At 41.8% G+C, this 15153-nt stretch overlaps 1 protein-coding gene across 6 annotated transcripts in view; it reads right to left on the reverse strand.

Annotated features, from left to right (window-relative positions):
* The window catches only part of MTRF1 (mitochondrial translation release factor 1), an 86106-nt gene that overhangs the window by 12371 nt on the left and 58582 nt on the right, over nt 1-15153 (reverse strand). For 2 of the 6 annotated variants that reach the window (XM_036296725.1, XM_036296724.1), the window contains 2 exons: nt 11283-11381; nt 10533-10748 (listed from right to left, as the gene is read on the reverse strand). In XM_036296725.1, coding sequence (XP_036152618.1) covers nt 10548-10748; nt 11283-11381 — 300 coding nt within the window. In that variant the 3' untranslated portion in view covers nt 10533-10547. Of the gene's footprint in view, nt 1-372; nt 433-2191; nt 2395-9081; nt 9109-10532; nt 10749-11282; nt 11382-15153 lie in introns of those variants that run through there. The other 4 variants (XM_036296728.1, XM_036296726.1, XM_036296729.1 and 1 more) reach the window with 4 other exon arrangements.

The raw sequence follows: 15153 nt of genomic DNA on the forward strand, positions 1-15153 counted from the left end.
CACAGACTGAAGGGTTCCAGGTTCTATTCCAGTCAGGGGCACAAGCCTGGATTGTAGGCTCGATCTCCCCACCGGGGGCGTGCAGGAGGCAGCCAATCAATGATTCTCTCGGCTGCCATTCTAAGTTGCATGACTTGCAATTTCCCAGGAGGCCACCATTTGAAGTTTTGGTTTCCTAAATATCTAACCTCCCCCCCCTCCTTTGAATTAGCCAATCGTGCAAGAATGTGAACCCGAGCCTTAAGCAATCAGGGTGAGGGGCAGACTGTGCCAGGGATTAAATCTGAGTGGGAAGTATTTGCTTACCAGACTCTTTGTTGATTGCATACCCTTCTGCAGAAGTAAAGATATTGCTTTGCTGTCTGACCCCTAAGCATCCTTTGTGTTCTACCAGGACCCCTTAACTATGGGGCTCACCTTATTTCTAACATGCTGAATGAAAGAAATAAGGAGTTAATTAATGAATGGTATAATTTAAAAGAATATATCAGTATGAAAAGGATAAAGAGAGACCTCAAATATAATAATGAGATTCTTTTTTTTTTTTTAATATATTTTATTGAATATTTTACAGAGAGGAAGGGAGAGGGATAGAGAGTTAGAAACATTGATGAGAGAGAAACATCAATCAGCTGCCTCCTGCACACCCCCTACTGGGGATGTGCCCGCAACCAAGGTACATGCCCTTGACTGGAATCGAACCTGGGACCCTTCACTCCACAGGCCGACGCTCTATCCACTGAGCCAAATCGGTCAGGGCATAATGAAATTCTTAATAACTTTCTAAAGCAGGAGAAAGTAAATTCAATAGCTTAGAAATTGAGCTTCATCACACAAAAGATGCTCTCAGAGAAATAACTTTGGATTTAGAAGGTGTAGAAAGAGACTTAAGCCAAACACAGTGTCAAAAGACAGAAGATACATTTGTTAGACAACTTCAAAGAAAACTGGCTGACACCCCCAAAAAACTATCTATGACAGAGGCTTCACTAGAGGGTGAATCACGTTTTTGTATGAATTTTAGAAGATGAGAAACAAGAGTTAAAGAAGGAATTAGGTCAAAGCAGAAATCAATCCCATCATGAAAAAGAACAGTGAAAGAAATAAACAGAGTTAAACCTATCTCTGCAATATAGCTGGCATCAAGAAATGAAGAAAAATGGTGAATTAGAAAAAGAGATTACCAGGCTTATGGAGTTTTGAGAAGATTCTTAGATTCCAGATGTTTTATGAGATGGGCTGGGAAATAAAGTGAGCCCAGCCACCCCACAGAGCAGGCCTCAGTGCTGCCCAGCAGAAAGGTCATGTGAACGAGCCATCCCCGGCATCTCCCCAGGAAACAGTGTGCCAGTATGGGGACATAGCTGGCAGGCAGAATCAGACCCACATGTTCCGTTACTAGAATAACGCATAAAGAACTGCTTTATCAGCAAGCATGTGAAGGAAACGGGCCTGTACCTCCTGAGTAACTCAGGTGGCCTGGCTATCCCTCTAGTTACCTAATTTTCTTAGCCTCCTCCATAGCGAGAAGCTGGTCACAATGCTAGGTAAGCTTTCTTCCCTTGACAAGTCTACCAGCACAGGGTGATGGCTGGGAAGCACCAGGTAAACCATCTTCCTGCTGAGTAGAATTCTAACCTTCATGTTATTAAACCATGAAAAATACTTGGTTTACAAGATCATCAAAATTAAAATTTGATTTTCAAGTTCTTCCAGAAAGAAAAAGAAATGTGATTGATTCATTAAAAAACACATTCGTAAGCTGATTGGGTGGCTCAGTTGGTTGGATCATTATCTTGTACACCCAAAGGTTGTGGGTTCGATTCCTGGTCAGGGCACATACCTAGGTTGTGGTTTTGATCCCCAGTTGGAGCCTATGTGTGAGGCGACTGATCAGTGTTTCTCACATCAATGTTTGTTTCTCTCTCTTTCTCTCATATCAATAAACGTATCCTCAGGTGAGGATTAAAAAACAAAAACATGTATAATTATTGTGCATTTTTAGCTGTACTTTATGAATAGTCTCAAAGATTCCCATGCCTCTGACATAGGTCCATTTCACTTATGTAATAATCTATAATAATAAAAGCGTAATATGCTAATTAGACCAGACGTCCTTCCGGATGACCTTCCAGATGAAGCCGGGGCTGTGAGGGAAGCCTGGGTCCCAGGTGCCTGCCTGCCTGGGTGCCAGAGGGAAGCCAGTGCCAGCAGCCAGGGGAAGGAAGGCCTACTCTTGCACAAATTTCGTGCATCGGGCCTCTAGTAAATAATAAATCAGCATTTTGTTGACTTAAGATTTTCATCCAAAAACTCAATAACAGCTTCTTCATCTGCTGATTGAAGCAGTCTCTGAATTAGCTGATCCAGGCACTTCTCCCCACATAAAAATTTCTGGTAAAAGAGAGAAATTTTTATGAAAATCTGATCACTAGAAATAAAGGAGAAATGAAGAAAAGAATTAAGTATAATTAAGTATACACTTAATTCTTTTCTTTACAGTCATTGTTTAATAGAAACAAAGAATTACTAATCTACAATACAATGAATAATACTATTACTAACTTGGGAGGATGCTCATTGTTACTGACTCATATTCTTCACAACTTTTATTTATTTTTTTTATTGAAAAGTAGCAGTTTAAGCCCCAAGTGCAACATAGTTAACAATACTTTGTCTTTAAAGGGGGGTTTATAAAAAAGCTTATAAATCTTATATCACCAATTTTTTTTTTAATATTTTTATTGATTTCAGAGATGAAGGGAAAGGGAGAGAGAGATAGAAACATCAGTGATGGAAGAGAATCATTGATCGGCTGACTCCTGCATGCCCCACACTGGGGATCAAGCCCACACCCCGGGCATGTGCCCTTGACTGGAATCGAACCCAGGACCCTTGAGTCCCCAGGTCAACGCTCTATCCACTGAGCCAAACCAGCTAGGGCTATATCACCAAATTTTACCATGTTATAAAGTCCTGAATTAAGAGATGAAAAAAATGTGTTTAATTTTTAGATGATTAAAAAATGGCATATAGCCGAAACCGGTTTGGCTCAGTGGATGGAGCGTTGGCCTGCGGACTGGAGGGTCCCAGGTTCGATTCCGGTCGGGGGCATGTACCTAGGTTGCGGGCATATCCCCAGTGGGGGGTGTGCAGGAGGCAGCTGATCGATGTTTCTCTCTCATTGATGTTTCTGACTCTCTATCTCTCTCCCTTCCTCTCTGTAAAAAATCAATAAAATATATTAAAAAAAAAAATGGCATATAAAAAGAACAATTGATCTACCTGTCCTATACCACATAATTCTGGTTAGTATGGCTTTTTATGTGAAAAGTGAATGTAAAAGAGTAAATAGAATTATATTCTATTTTAAATTAGCATTTTGCTTAAAAACCAATCTTGTAGAATTTGAATTTTTCCAATAACTCTGGAGACAACAAAACAGATCTGAATCAACTTTTAAAATTTACCATGCCTCTCTCTTTAAAATTCCTCTCTGCCTGGCTTTTCTGACAACACAGTTCTAAGTTCTCAAGCCATTTTTTGGAGAATATATTTGCTGAATCCCTTCTGGTACCTTAGAAAATATCAGGCTTTTTATTCTTGTCCTGAAAATTACACCCTTTTCATTTATATCACATTATTTCACAAAGGCAATGAAGACTGAAATGCCCTAATGCCTCAGGATCTTGTTGCCAGGCTAACATGCAGACTGCTCCTTGACATTCTATCTTGCCAAACACTCTGGATTTGGCTTAGCTAAAGCCTCTCTGGAACACTATAGCTCACACTTCTCATACCAACTCTCCAAATTTAAATAACTTAATCCATAAATGTTTTAGGATAATTCTGTGTTTTCTTAAACCGGAAATACTGCACAGTAGTTTTGAAATCTAGAAGTCTTGTGTAATAAAATATATTTATGCTGGAATATTTAGGGGACAAGTATCTTGAGGTGTGCAACTTGCTTTCAAATGGTTCAACAGCAACACAGGTGTGTGTATATATATATATATAGAAAGAGAAAGAGAAGGTGGAGGAGGAAGAGAGGGCAAACATAGCAAAATGTTAACAACTATTGCATCTAGGTATAAGGTGCATGTTGAACTTGTCTTTAAACATGTGTGCTTGAAAAATTCAAAATAAAAAGTTCAGAAAATTTTATGTTAACTTCCAAATAATTTCACGGAATGAAAACTGTTTGTTAGACCTCCCTACATCCCTCCATAAAGTTTCTTTCTGTGAAATTACTAAAATGATGACTCCAAGTACCTTTCCTGTGTTATAGAAGTTCTGTGTAATAGTTGTTGAGATTAGTCAATTAGCACATTCTCGTATTTCATAAATGCTCCAAATATAGACACTGGCTTCATGGAAATACTTTACTGTTGGCATCAGGAACACAGAACATTTAAAGTTTTGCTGTTGGCATCAACTAATCTTATAGTTAGTCTTTTTTTTTTTTTAATTCTCAACCGAGGATATTTTTAGTGGAAGGGAGGGGTAGAGACAGAGAGAAACATTGATGTGAGAGAGACACATCAACTGATTGCCTCCTGCATGCGCCCAGTCAGTGACGGGGATTGAGCCTGCAACTGAGTTATGTGTCCTTGACTGGAATGGAACCCAGGACCCTTCAGTCTGAGGGCCAACCCTCTATCTACTGAGCCAAACCGGCTAGGGCTATTTAGTCTTTCTTAAATGGTCTTAAAGTTGAATTTTAGGTTGAGGGTACAAACCTGTTATCTCTCAAGTTGAACTGTAGGGTAAAGAATGCCTTACTATCTTTATATTTCACAAAACACCAGCATATAATAAAACTTAAACTTTAAAATTAAACAGAACCACGGCTGGTGTGCTCAGTGGTTAGAATGTCAGCCCACAGACCAAATGGTCACAGGTTCTATTCCTAGTCAAGGACACATACCGCAGTTGTGGTTTCACTCCCCAGCCCCAGTTGGGGTCCATGTGGGAGGCAACCAGTTGATGTCTCTCTCACATTGATGTTTTTCTCTGTCTCTCCCTCTTCCTCCCTCCCTCCCACTCTCTCTGAAGAACTATAGGAAAAATATCCTCAGGCGAGGATGAGAGAGAGAGAGAGAGAGAGAGAGAGAAGTCTCATCAAAAGAAAGAAAGGAAGGAAGGAAGGAAGAAAGGAAGAAGGAAGGAAGGAAGGAAGGAAGGAAGGAAGGAAGGAAGGAAGGAAGAAAGAGAAAGAGAGAAAGAGAGAAAGAGAGAAAGAGAGAAAGAGAGAAAGAGAGAGAGAGAGAAAGAGAGAGAGAGAAAGAAAGAAAGAAGTCCCATCCAGTGAGTTCCTTCCCAGGATTTTTAAACTGGAAACACACAGGATCATCCTCCTCTTGGCTAAAGCTGAAGTACTTAAAGTTTACAGGAGGTTAGAAGTCACATTTTCAGTCATGGGAGAAAGCAATCTTCAGTGAGATAAGAAAGAAGCTGATATATGGAAAGAAGCAAACATGAGAACTGGATGAAAAATATCCTGATGATATGAAATCCCATATTCATTTATTCCTGAAGCCCAGCTTCATTGCCAGGGTGGTGGCAGTAGCTCTAGTACACTTCTATCCTTGGGGTCTGTAAGGTCACCCAGTATTCTTGTGAATTCCTATGTAGGTATTTTTATTTATCTAGATTAAAAAGGAAGAAAGAAAGGGAATGTAAAAGTACTATAATAAAAATTTTTAATTAAGATTTATACCATTTTAAGAATATGAAAACTTCATATAAAATTAGTGTGCCTGAAGCTCAAATTATTATAGTATTGCCAAGGTGACTTCATCATTTGAAAATTATGTAACAAGGATTATGTCTTCCTAATAATCACAACATATTCACAGCTCAATTGGATTAATCGGAGTGCTAAAGATAAAAAGATCAAAGAGGAAGGAATTAGAGTTCCTACTTTTCAGAAGCTCATAATTTAGTAGGAGAGGTAAGCAATATATAAGCATCATAATACAATGCAAGAAATTTAAAAACACAGAAGGGTTTTAAGGGAGCCATTAACTGTGAAAAGAAGGTGGCATCAAGGAAAGAAAAAATTTGAATTAGAACTTAAAAGCCAACAGTATTTCTCCAACAGAGACAAGCAGAGCATTTCAATCAAAAGGATAAGTATGAAGAAAAGTCTGGAAACACAGTAAACTTAACTTTAGAACAACATGGGTTTAAAATGAGTGAGTCCATTTATATGCAGATTTTTTTCAATAAATATTTTGGCAAATTTTTTTCGAGATTTCCTATAATCTGAAAAAATTCACAGATGATCCTTATGATTTTCTTAATAGCATTTTCTTTTCTCTAGCTTACATTATTATAAGAAACTAGAGGCCTGGTACACAAAATTTGTGCAGAGGGGTGGGGGGGGGTGTGTCCCTCAGCCCAGCCTGCACACTCTCCAATCTGAGACATCCCTCTCACAATCCGTGACTGCTGGCTCCTAACCACTTGCCTGCCTACCTGCCTGATTGCCCCTAACCGCTCCCCTGCCAGCCTGATTGACACCTAACTGCCCTCCCCTGCTGCCCCGATCACCCCCAACTGCCCTCCCCTGCCAGCCTGATCACCCCCAACTGCCCTCCCCTGCTGGACTGGTTGCCCCTAACTGCTGTTCCCTACCGGCCTGGTCACCCCTAACTGCCCTCCCCTGCTGGCCTGGTCCCCCCCAACTGCACTCCCCTGCCAGCCCGGTCGCCCCTAATTGCCCTCCCCTGCAGGCTGGTCACCCCCAACTGCCCTCCCTTGCTGGCCATCTTGTGATGACATGGGTACAGCCATCTTGTGACGACATGGGTGTGGCCATCTTGTGCGAGGGCATGATGGTCAATTTGGATATTGCCGCTTTATTATATAGGATGGTATACAATATATATAATGTATTATGTGTTAATTGAATGTTTATGTTACTGGTAAAGCTCCCAGTCAACAGCAGACTATTAGTAAAGTTTTAGAAGAGTCGATCAGAAGTTATACAGATTTCAACTGCAGAAGGGGTCAGTATTCATAACCCCTACATTGTTCAAAGATCAATTGTATATTTAAAGCCCAGGACAATGGGAAATTTCCAGTATAAATGAAATATAGGGCAAGAGATAGTTTGATGCTAAGAAATCTGCACAAGGACTTTGAGAAACAATAAAAATACAAAACAATGTATCACATGGAAGTCTGTGCTTATCTATACTAATAAAAGGGTAATATGCTAATTAGATTGGGAGACCTTCCGGACAAAGCCATGGTGGCGGGGCTGAGGCAGAGGCAGTTAGGGGCGATCAGGCCAGAAGGGGAGGGCAGTTGGGGGTGATCAGGCCAGCCGTGTGGGCAGTTGGGGGTGAGCAGGCCGGCGGGGGAGGGGGGGCAGTTGGGGGTGAGCAGGCCGGCAGGCAGAGTGGTTAAGGGCGATCAGGCAGGCAGGTGAGTAGTTAGGAGCCAGCGGTCCTGGATTGTGAGAGGGATGTCTGATTGCCGGTTTAGGCCTGATCCCACGGGGATCCCAGATTGGAGAGGGTGCAGGCCGGGCTGAGGGACACCACCCTCTCGTGCACGAATTTCATGCACTGGGCCACTACTCTCTATATATAAAAGCCTAAGCAACTGGCTGACTGTTTGACCGGTAGCTATGATGGGCACTGACCACCAGGGTGCAGACCTCAACACAGGAGCTGCCAAGCTGTGGTGATTTGTTAGCTGTGGTTCTCAGGAGATGCACCGGAACCAGAGAGGAGGGAGCTGGATTCCGGGGTGCATCACCCGAGAACTGCCCTCTCACAATCCGGGACCCCTCAGGGGATGTCGTAGAGCTGGTTTCGGCCCCATCCCTGCAGGCCAGGCCGAGGGACCCCATCTGTTCACAAATCCGTGCACTGTTCCTCTAGTTATCTAGATAAATAAAAATAAAAATAGCCAAAAGGGAATTTACAAGAATACTGAGTGACCTTACATACCCCAAGGATAGAAATGTACAGGGCTACTGCCACCATCCTGGCAATGAAGCTGGGCCTCAGGAATAAATGAATATGGGAATTCATATCATCAGGATATTTTCCATCCAGCTCGCATGTTTGCTCCTTTCAATGTATCAGCTTCATTCTTCTCTCACTGAAGATTGCTTTCTCCCATGACTAAAAATGTGGCCTCTAACCTCCTGTAAACTTTAAGTACTTCAGCTTTAGCCACCAAGGGGAGGATGACCCTGTGTGTTTCCAGTTTAAAAATCCTGGGAAGGAACTCATTGGATGGGACTTGTTCAGACTTCCTCATCAAATAAATCAAGTATTGTCTTGGGTTAGGACCATGATTATGTCAGAACATAGAAGTGCCATCAGGGACTATGTGGATGGAGTAGGGAAAAGGTCAGGGTCTAGAACAGCCGTGGGCAAACTACAGCCCGCGGGCCGGATCCGGCCCGTTTGAAATGAATAAAACTATTGAAATAAAAGACCGTACCATTTTATGTAATGATGTTTACTTTGAATTTATATTAGTTCACACAAACACTCCATCCATGCATCCATGCTTTTGTTCCGGCCCTCCGGTCCAGTTTAAGAACCCATTGTGGCCCTCGAGTCAAAAAGTTTGCCCACCCCTGGTCTAGAATAATGAGAGAGCAGTCCCACAGACATCCACTTTCTCTCCTCTCCACCCCTTCCATTCTGTTTTATAGCAGTTGCTCTGGGGTTAAAGCACTTGTCACTTTTCTTGCGACATCCACAACTATTCAGTTTCTACACTAGTGTCTTTCCTGCGTGCAGATTTTAATGTTTTACTACAACGTTTTTTATGCCATTTTTTTCCTTTCACTAATATGGAACTTTTTTTTTTTCTCCCTAATAAGCTGGTTAGTGATTATTAGAGCATACCAATATGATTTTCCTTATCATTTCTGTGTCTCCCATGCTTGTTTGGTTAGTAATAATACCTTATTATTTAGGCCAAAGTCAGATACTTTATAAGTATAAAAGCCAGTTATCTGCTGCTGCTTCATGACTGAATACTATACTAAGTACCTATGTGCCCTTCTAAAATATATTACTGGTCATGAGAATGTCACTGTCTCATAGAAAATCATCACCACTGCTAGAAAAAGAACTAAAAAATTATGACATAATTAGAACAATATGGTCAAATGTGTTTGGCTATTACTGTGTTTCCTGAGGAAAGGGAAGTTAGCAAATATTTTCTCCTTTTCGACAAGGCACTTATGTTTCCTATCTAAGGCAGCCATAATTTGAGAAAACAGAGGAAATGGCATAAGATACACAGAAATTTCTTAATACTAAAAAATGTAGCCCTGGCTGGGTATTTCAGTTGGTTAGAGCATTGTCCCAATACACCAAGGTTGAAGGTATGATCCCCAGTCAGCACATACAAGAATCAATCAACGAATGCATAACTAAGTGGAACAACAAATCAATGTATTTTTTTTTGCTCTCTCCCCTTCTCTCTCTCTCTAAAAATCAATCAATCAATAAATAAGTAGACATTTCTTTTGTAAAATTAGGACTTTAATTTTGAGTACAAAATGGAATAGAATCAAGTGAAAGAGCCCCTAGGTATCACATGGCACCAAGGAAAAGGATAAAAACTTCTGTTTCCTGCTTTTCCCCCTAGGGAACTAGTTCACTTCCCCCATCAGTGGAAGCAAAAGGGAAATTTTCCTGTGTTTCATCATTAATGTCATGGTCTCGGTTAACATTCCAACCAAACTGGCATGGTCTTTCCCCAACAGTTAACTGTAGTACCTCGATCTAATGAATATACATTGTGGTAATGCAGATATATAAGATGCCCTCTAGTGTACACACCTTTCATAATTCCCTCCCTTAACTGCAGGCAGAAACCGTGAATATGATGAAATATCACTCCAGTGATTAGTTTGACTTTAAGTTAAAAAAGGGGTATTATACAGGTGGGCCTGACCTAAACATGTGAGCCCTTAAAAAGGCCTGAGCCATTTCTGCAAGAGTTTCAAAGTGGGATAGGACATATGGAGGGGGACATATAGTAAGCAACTGTGTGGATCTTTAGGAGCTGAGAGCATCAGCATCCAGCTGATGGCCAGCAAGAAAATGGGGGCCTCTCTCCTACAATTCAAGAAAATGCAATTCTGCCAACAACCACATGAGCTTGGAAGAAGGCTCTAAGCTCCACTGCCAGTGGTATAAAAGTAGCACATACAATTTTGTATAGTACATAATGCTTGATAATGATAATAAACTTGTTACTGGTTAATGTATTTACTATACTAAACTTTTAATTGTTATTTTTAGAGTATACTCTTTAGACTGATTAAAAACAACATTTTCTGTAAAACAGTATGCCTGGTTACACTGACAGCAGCATCATACATCTCATGTTTACCATGTCTTTTGACTGCAGCTTTTTCTTTTGTGTTTAACTAAGTGTGTAGCAGGCTATACCATCTAGGTTTGTGTAAGTGCACTCTGTGATGTTTGCACAATGATTAAATCGCATAACGATGCATTTCTCACAACATATCCCAGTGGTAAAGTGGCACATGGATATATTTAAAATATATTAATGCAACAGCTGGTTTGGCTCAGTGGATAGAGCATCGGCCTGCAGAATAAAGGGTCCCGGGTTCGATTCCAGCCAAGGGCACATGCCGAGGTTACAGGTTCGGTCATCAATAGAGGGCATGTAGGATGCAGCCAATCCATGATTCTCATCATTGATGTTTCTATCTCTCTCTCCCTCTCCCCTCCTCTCTGAAATCAATAAAAAAAAATAAAAACAGAGTAGCACCCTTGAAGCTTACACTGTTTAAAAATAAAATATATTAATACATTGTGGGTGTTTAAAAATAAAGTAGAATTTATAAGAGTTGTTCCAAACTGGCATAAAGATCATGTTTCTTACCAGTAAACGAATAAAAATGTTTGCAAATTTTAAGGTACTTACATAAATTGGTTTAATGATTTAAAATTATTTAAAAATATTTTAGACGCCCTAACCGGTTTGGCTCAGTGGATAGAACGTCGGCCTGTGGACTGGAGGGTCCCAGGTTTGATTCCGGTCAAGGGCATGTACCTTGGTTGCGGGCACATTCCCAGTAGGGTGTGTGCAGGAGGCAGCTGATCTATGTTTCTCTCTCATCGATGTTTCTAACTCTCTATCCCTCTCCCTTCCTCTCTGTAAGAATTAATAACATATTTAAAAAAATATTTTAGACATTACTCTCTAGAATTTGACTATACTTTTTTCAAAATTGAAGGTACATAAAGCATACTCAGTGATATTACCTTAATGTCACGAACTTCATATGCTATCCTGTGGTCAGTGACTCTGTCCTGGGTGAAATTATATGTCCGAATTCTCTCTGCCTGGGCTCTTGTTCCCACCTGTGTCATAATAAAAAGCAATTCATATTTAAACTTTAAAATTACCTCTATTATAATGAAAAAAATTACTTGTAAATTACTTTCCTATTTTAACAGCTTAAATATTTTCTAAAATTCTATATACACAGTGGCAAAGAGCAAGAATGGGCAAAACTTAATGTTTACGACTACAAGTTTTATTTTTTTATTTTTTAAATATATTTTATTGATTTTTTAACAGAGAGGTAGGGAGAGGGATAGAGAGTTAGAAACATCAATGAGAGAGAAACATCGATCAGCTGCCTCCTGCACACCCCCTACTGGGGATGTGCCCGCAACCAAGGTATATGGCCTTGACTGGAATCAAACCTGGGACCCTTGAGTCCGCAGGCCGACGCTCTATCCACTGAGACAAACTGGTTAGGGCTAAGACTACAAGTTTTAAAACTTAGTTGTGGAATAAGAATTTATGCCTCTTTGATACTTCAAATTCCATATACATAAAATCAAATTATCTTTCCACTCCAATCAGTTCTTTCTCCTAGTTTCTACAAATGACACCACAATATTCCCTTTTATCCAAGTAGAAAACTCTGACATCCTACAATGTAACAAACATTTCATGGGAGCTTATTCTGCTAGGCTTTGATATAGACACTGAAACCATCCATTCTCTAACTGCCCACTTCCAGTGGTTTCAAGGGTCTCTTATTATATCCTGCCGTTCCATCTACTATCTATCATCCAAAAGCTCATTATTTCCTGTAAAATCTCCTGGTTAATCTTCCAATTCTCTCCTTACATTGTGTTACCCTGTTTAGTCTTCCCAAAGCACAGTTCTCTGATCAATTTTATTTGGTTCCTTATCTACTAAGCAGACAACTCAACTCAGAATTTAAGGTACTTCATAATGTGGCCAACTTTCCCAGTGTTATTTCTGAAAATGATGTGTACCTCTATAATTCTATTTATTATACCATATCACCATTATGTGTGCCTGTGAACTCTGTTAAAGTGTCATCTCAAAGGATGCCCCTCCCTGACACTCCTACCATCTCTGCCAGTCCTGGTCCCAACAACTGAAATATGTCATCTGCCTCCTTCAAAACTCCAAACACTTGAAATCGTCACATACCAAAGTTTACCTTATTTTATTTGTATTCTTCTTAGTCTGTGCACCTCTCCTACCTCCCCAGCATACGATACACAATACCCTCTCTCTCCACTTTTTAAGATAAAAAAAAGACACTTCTATAACTTATTTTCTAAAGCATATAATATAGCCCAGCCGGTGTGGTTCAGTGTGGAGTGTTGCAGGAGGCAGCCAAACAATGATTCTCTCTCATCATTGATGTTTTTCTCTCTCTTTCCCTACCCCTTTCTCTCTGAAACCAATAAAAGTATATTAAAAAAGAAACATCGCCGAAACCGGTTTGGCTCAGTGGATAGAGCGTCGGCCTGCGGACTGAAAGGTCCCAGGTTCGATTCCGGTCAAGGGCATGTACCTGGGTTGCGGGCACTTCCCCAGTGGGAAATGTGCAGGAGGCAGCTGATCGATGTTTCTCTCTCATCGATGTTTCTAACTCTCTATCTCTCTCCCTTCCTCTCTGTAAAAAATCAATAAAATATATTTTTTAAATAAAAAAAAAAAAACATCCTATATAATAAAAGCATAATATGCAAATCAACCAAATGGAGGAATGACCAGTTGGCAAGGGGCAGGGCCAGCGAGTAGGCAGCGCCAGGCCAGCCAAGGCACGTGCCAGCAGGTAGAGGGAGGGGATGGTGATCGGGGGGCAGTAGCGACCAGCTGCTGTGGCAGGATGGTGAGGAGTGGGGCCAGCCACTCGCCGGCCAGTGCCGTCCCTTGATCAGCCCACCTGGTCGCCTCCCACAGAGCAGGCCTATTCTGTCAGTCGGACATCCCCTGAGGCTCCCAGACTGCAAGAGGAAGCAGGTTGGGCTGAGGGGACCCCCCCCCCCCCACCAAATGCATGAATTTTTGTGCACCGGGCATCTAGTCCTATATAATAAAAGGCTAGTATGCAAATTGACTGAACGGTAGAACAACCAGTCACTATTACGAGCACTGACCATAGGGAGCAGATGCTCAATGCAGGGGGAGCACCGCTCAGCCAGAAGCCTGGCTCATGGCTGGCGAGTGCAGCAGTGGTGGTGGGAGCCTCTCCTGCCTCCGTGGTAGCGCTAAGGATGTCCGACTGCTGACTTAGGTCCACTCCCCATGGGGAGTTATCAGTCAGATATCCCACAAGGGCTCCCAAACTGTGAGAGGGTGCAGGCCACGCTGAAGGACCCCCCCCCCCCACCACCACCAAGTGCACGAATTTTGGACACCAGGCCTCTAGTCCTATATAATAAAAGGGTAATATGCAAATTGACCCTAATGGTGGAACGATCAGAATGACTGCTGGAGCAGTCACTATGAGGTGCAATGACCACTTCTCGGTCTCTTTCCCCAGCCGGCAGGCTCTGATTGCCTGATGGTGAATGGGGAACTGGGGGTGGGTGGCGGGGGATGCAGGCAGTGCCAGGCCAAGGCCCCTGTCCCACCAGTTGCCCCCCACACAGAGGGTGACCCAAAACCGGGGCATGGCCGGCGAGTGGGCGGGAATAGACAACTTCTCGGTCCCTTGCCCTGGCCATCAGGTACTGATCACCCAATGGCGAACGGGGAACCGGGGGTGGGTGGCAGCAGGGGCAGGGCTGGCTGCAGGCAGCCAGGGAAGATGGCCCTGATCACAAGCTAGGCCTAGGGACCGTACCTGAGCATGAATTTCATGCGCCGGGACTCTAGCATAATATAAATATGGCTGATCATCAGGAGAGTTTTTTTAAATGATAGCTTCCAAAGCCCAATCAGGGATTGTGCATTTTATTTTATTATTATTTTTTAATATTTTATATTGATTTCAGAGAAGAGGAGAAAGGAAGAGAGTGATAAAAACATCAGTGATGAGAGAGGATTACTAATCAGCTGTCTCCCGCACACCCCACACCGGTTATCCAGCATGCAACCTGGACATGTGCCCTGTCTGGGAACTGAACTGTGACCTCCTGGTTCATAGGTCGATGTTCAACCACTGAGCCATGCCGGCCGGACCAGAGATTGTGCACTTTAAAAAACATTTCCTAGGCCATCATTCTGTAACCAGCCAGGTTTGGAAACTATAACTTAATGCCGAGGACCCCCCAGATCAATTACAACAGGAACTCAGAGAGTGAGGCCTAGGAATCTGCAAAGTTTTTTAAAAAAATGTTTTCTTATTTATTTTAGAGGGCTGCAAGCTTTTTAGGTGGTAAGTGGAGCCAGGGTTGAGAACCTGGCACAATGCCTTCCATATAAAAGCTACTGTATATACTAGCTGAAGAAAAACTCTAAGCATTAGAAATACTAAGAAATTTCAAACAGGTGGACAAGTTAATTGGGAAGCATGGAGGTCTTTTCTGGTTTCTCAAATCAGATGACTGAAGAAGACACACGGTTTGCATAAGGCCAATCTTTTTTTTTTTTTTTTTTTTTAATCATATATGAGCATTTATTCCAATACTGCCGGCGGTATGGGAGAGCAGCAGGTCATCCACAAAAATCTGCTCTGCAGCCCCCCATAAGCCAGCTGCTTATATAGGGTAGGACAAAGATTAAATGGGTAAGTAGGGATTACACGCATGAGGAAATAGGCACTGTGGGCCAATCTTGAATACTTATTTTAAAAATTATTATGTGAAACCTCTAGTGCCAAAATGTCAAATAGCAAGTAAATCCCAATGTGTC

Source organism: Myotis myotis, unplaced genomic scaffold (genome assembly GCF_014108235.1).
Source record: "Myotis myotis isolate mMyoMyo1 unplaced genomic scaffold, mMyoMyo1.p scaffold_m19_p_3, whole genome shotgun sequence".
Taxonomy (NCBI): Eukaryota; Metazoa; Chordata; class Mammalia; order Chiroptera; family Vespertilionidae; genus Myotis; species Myotis myotis.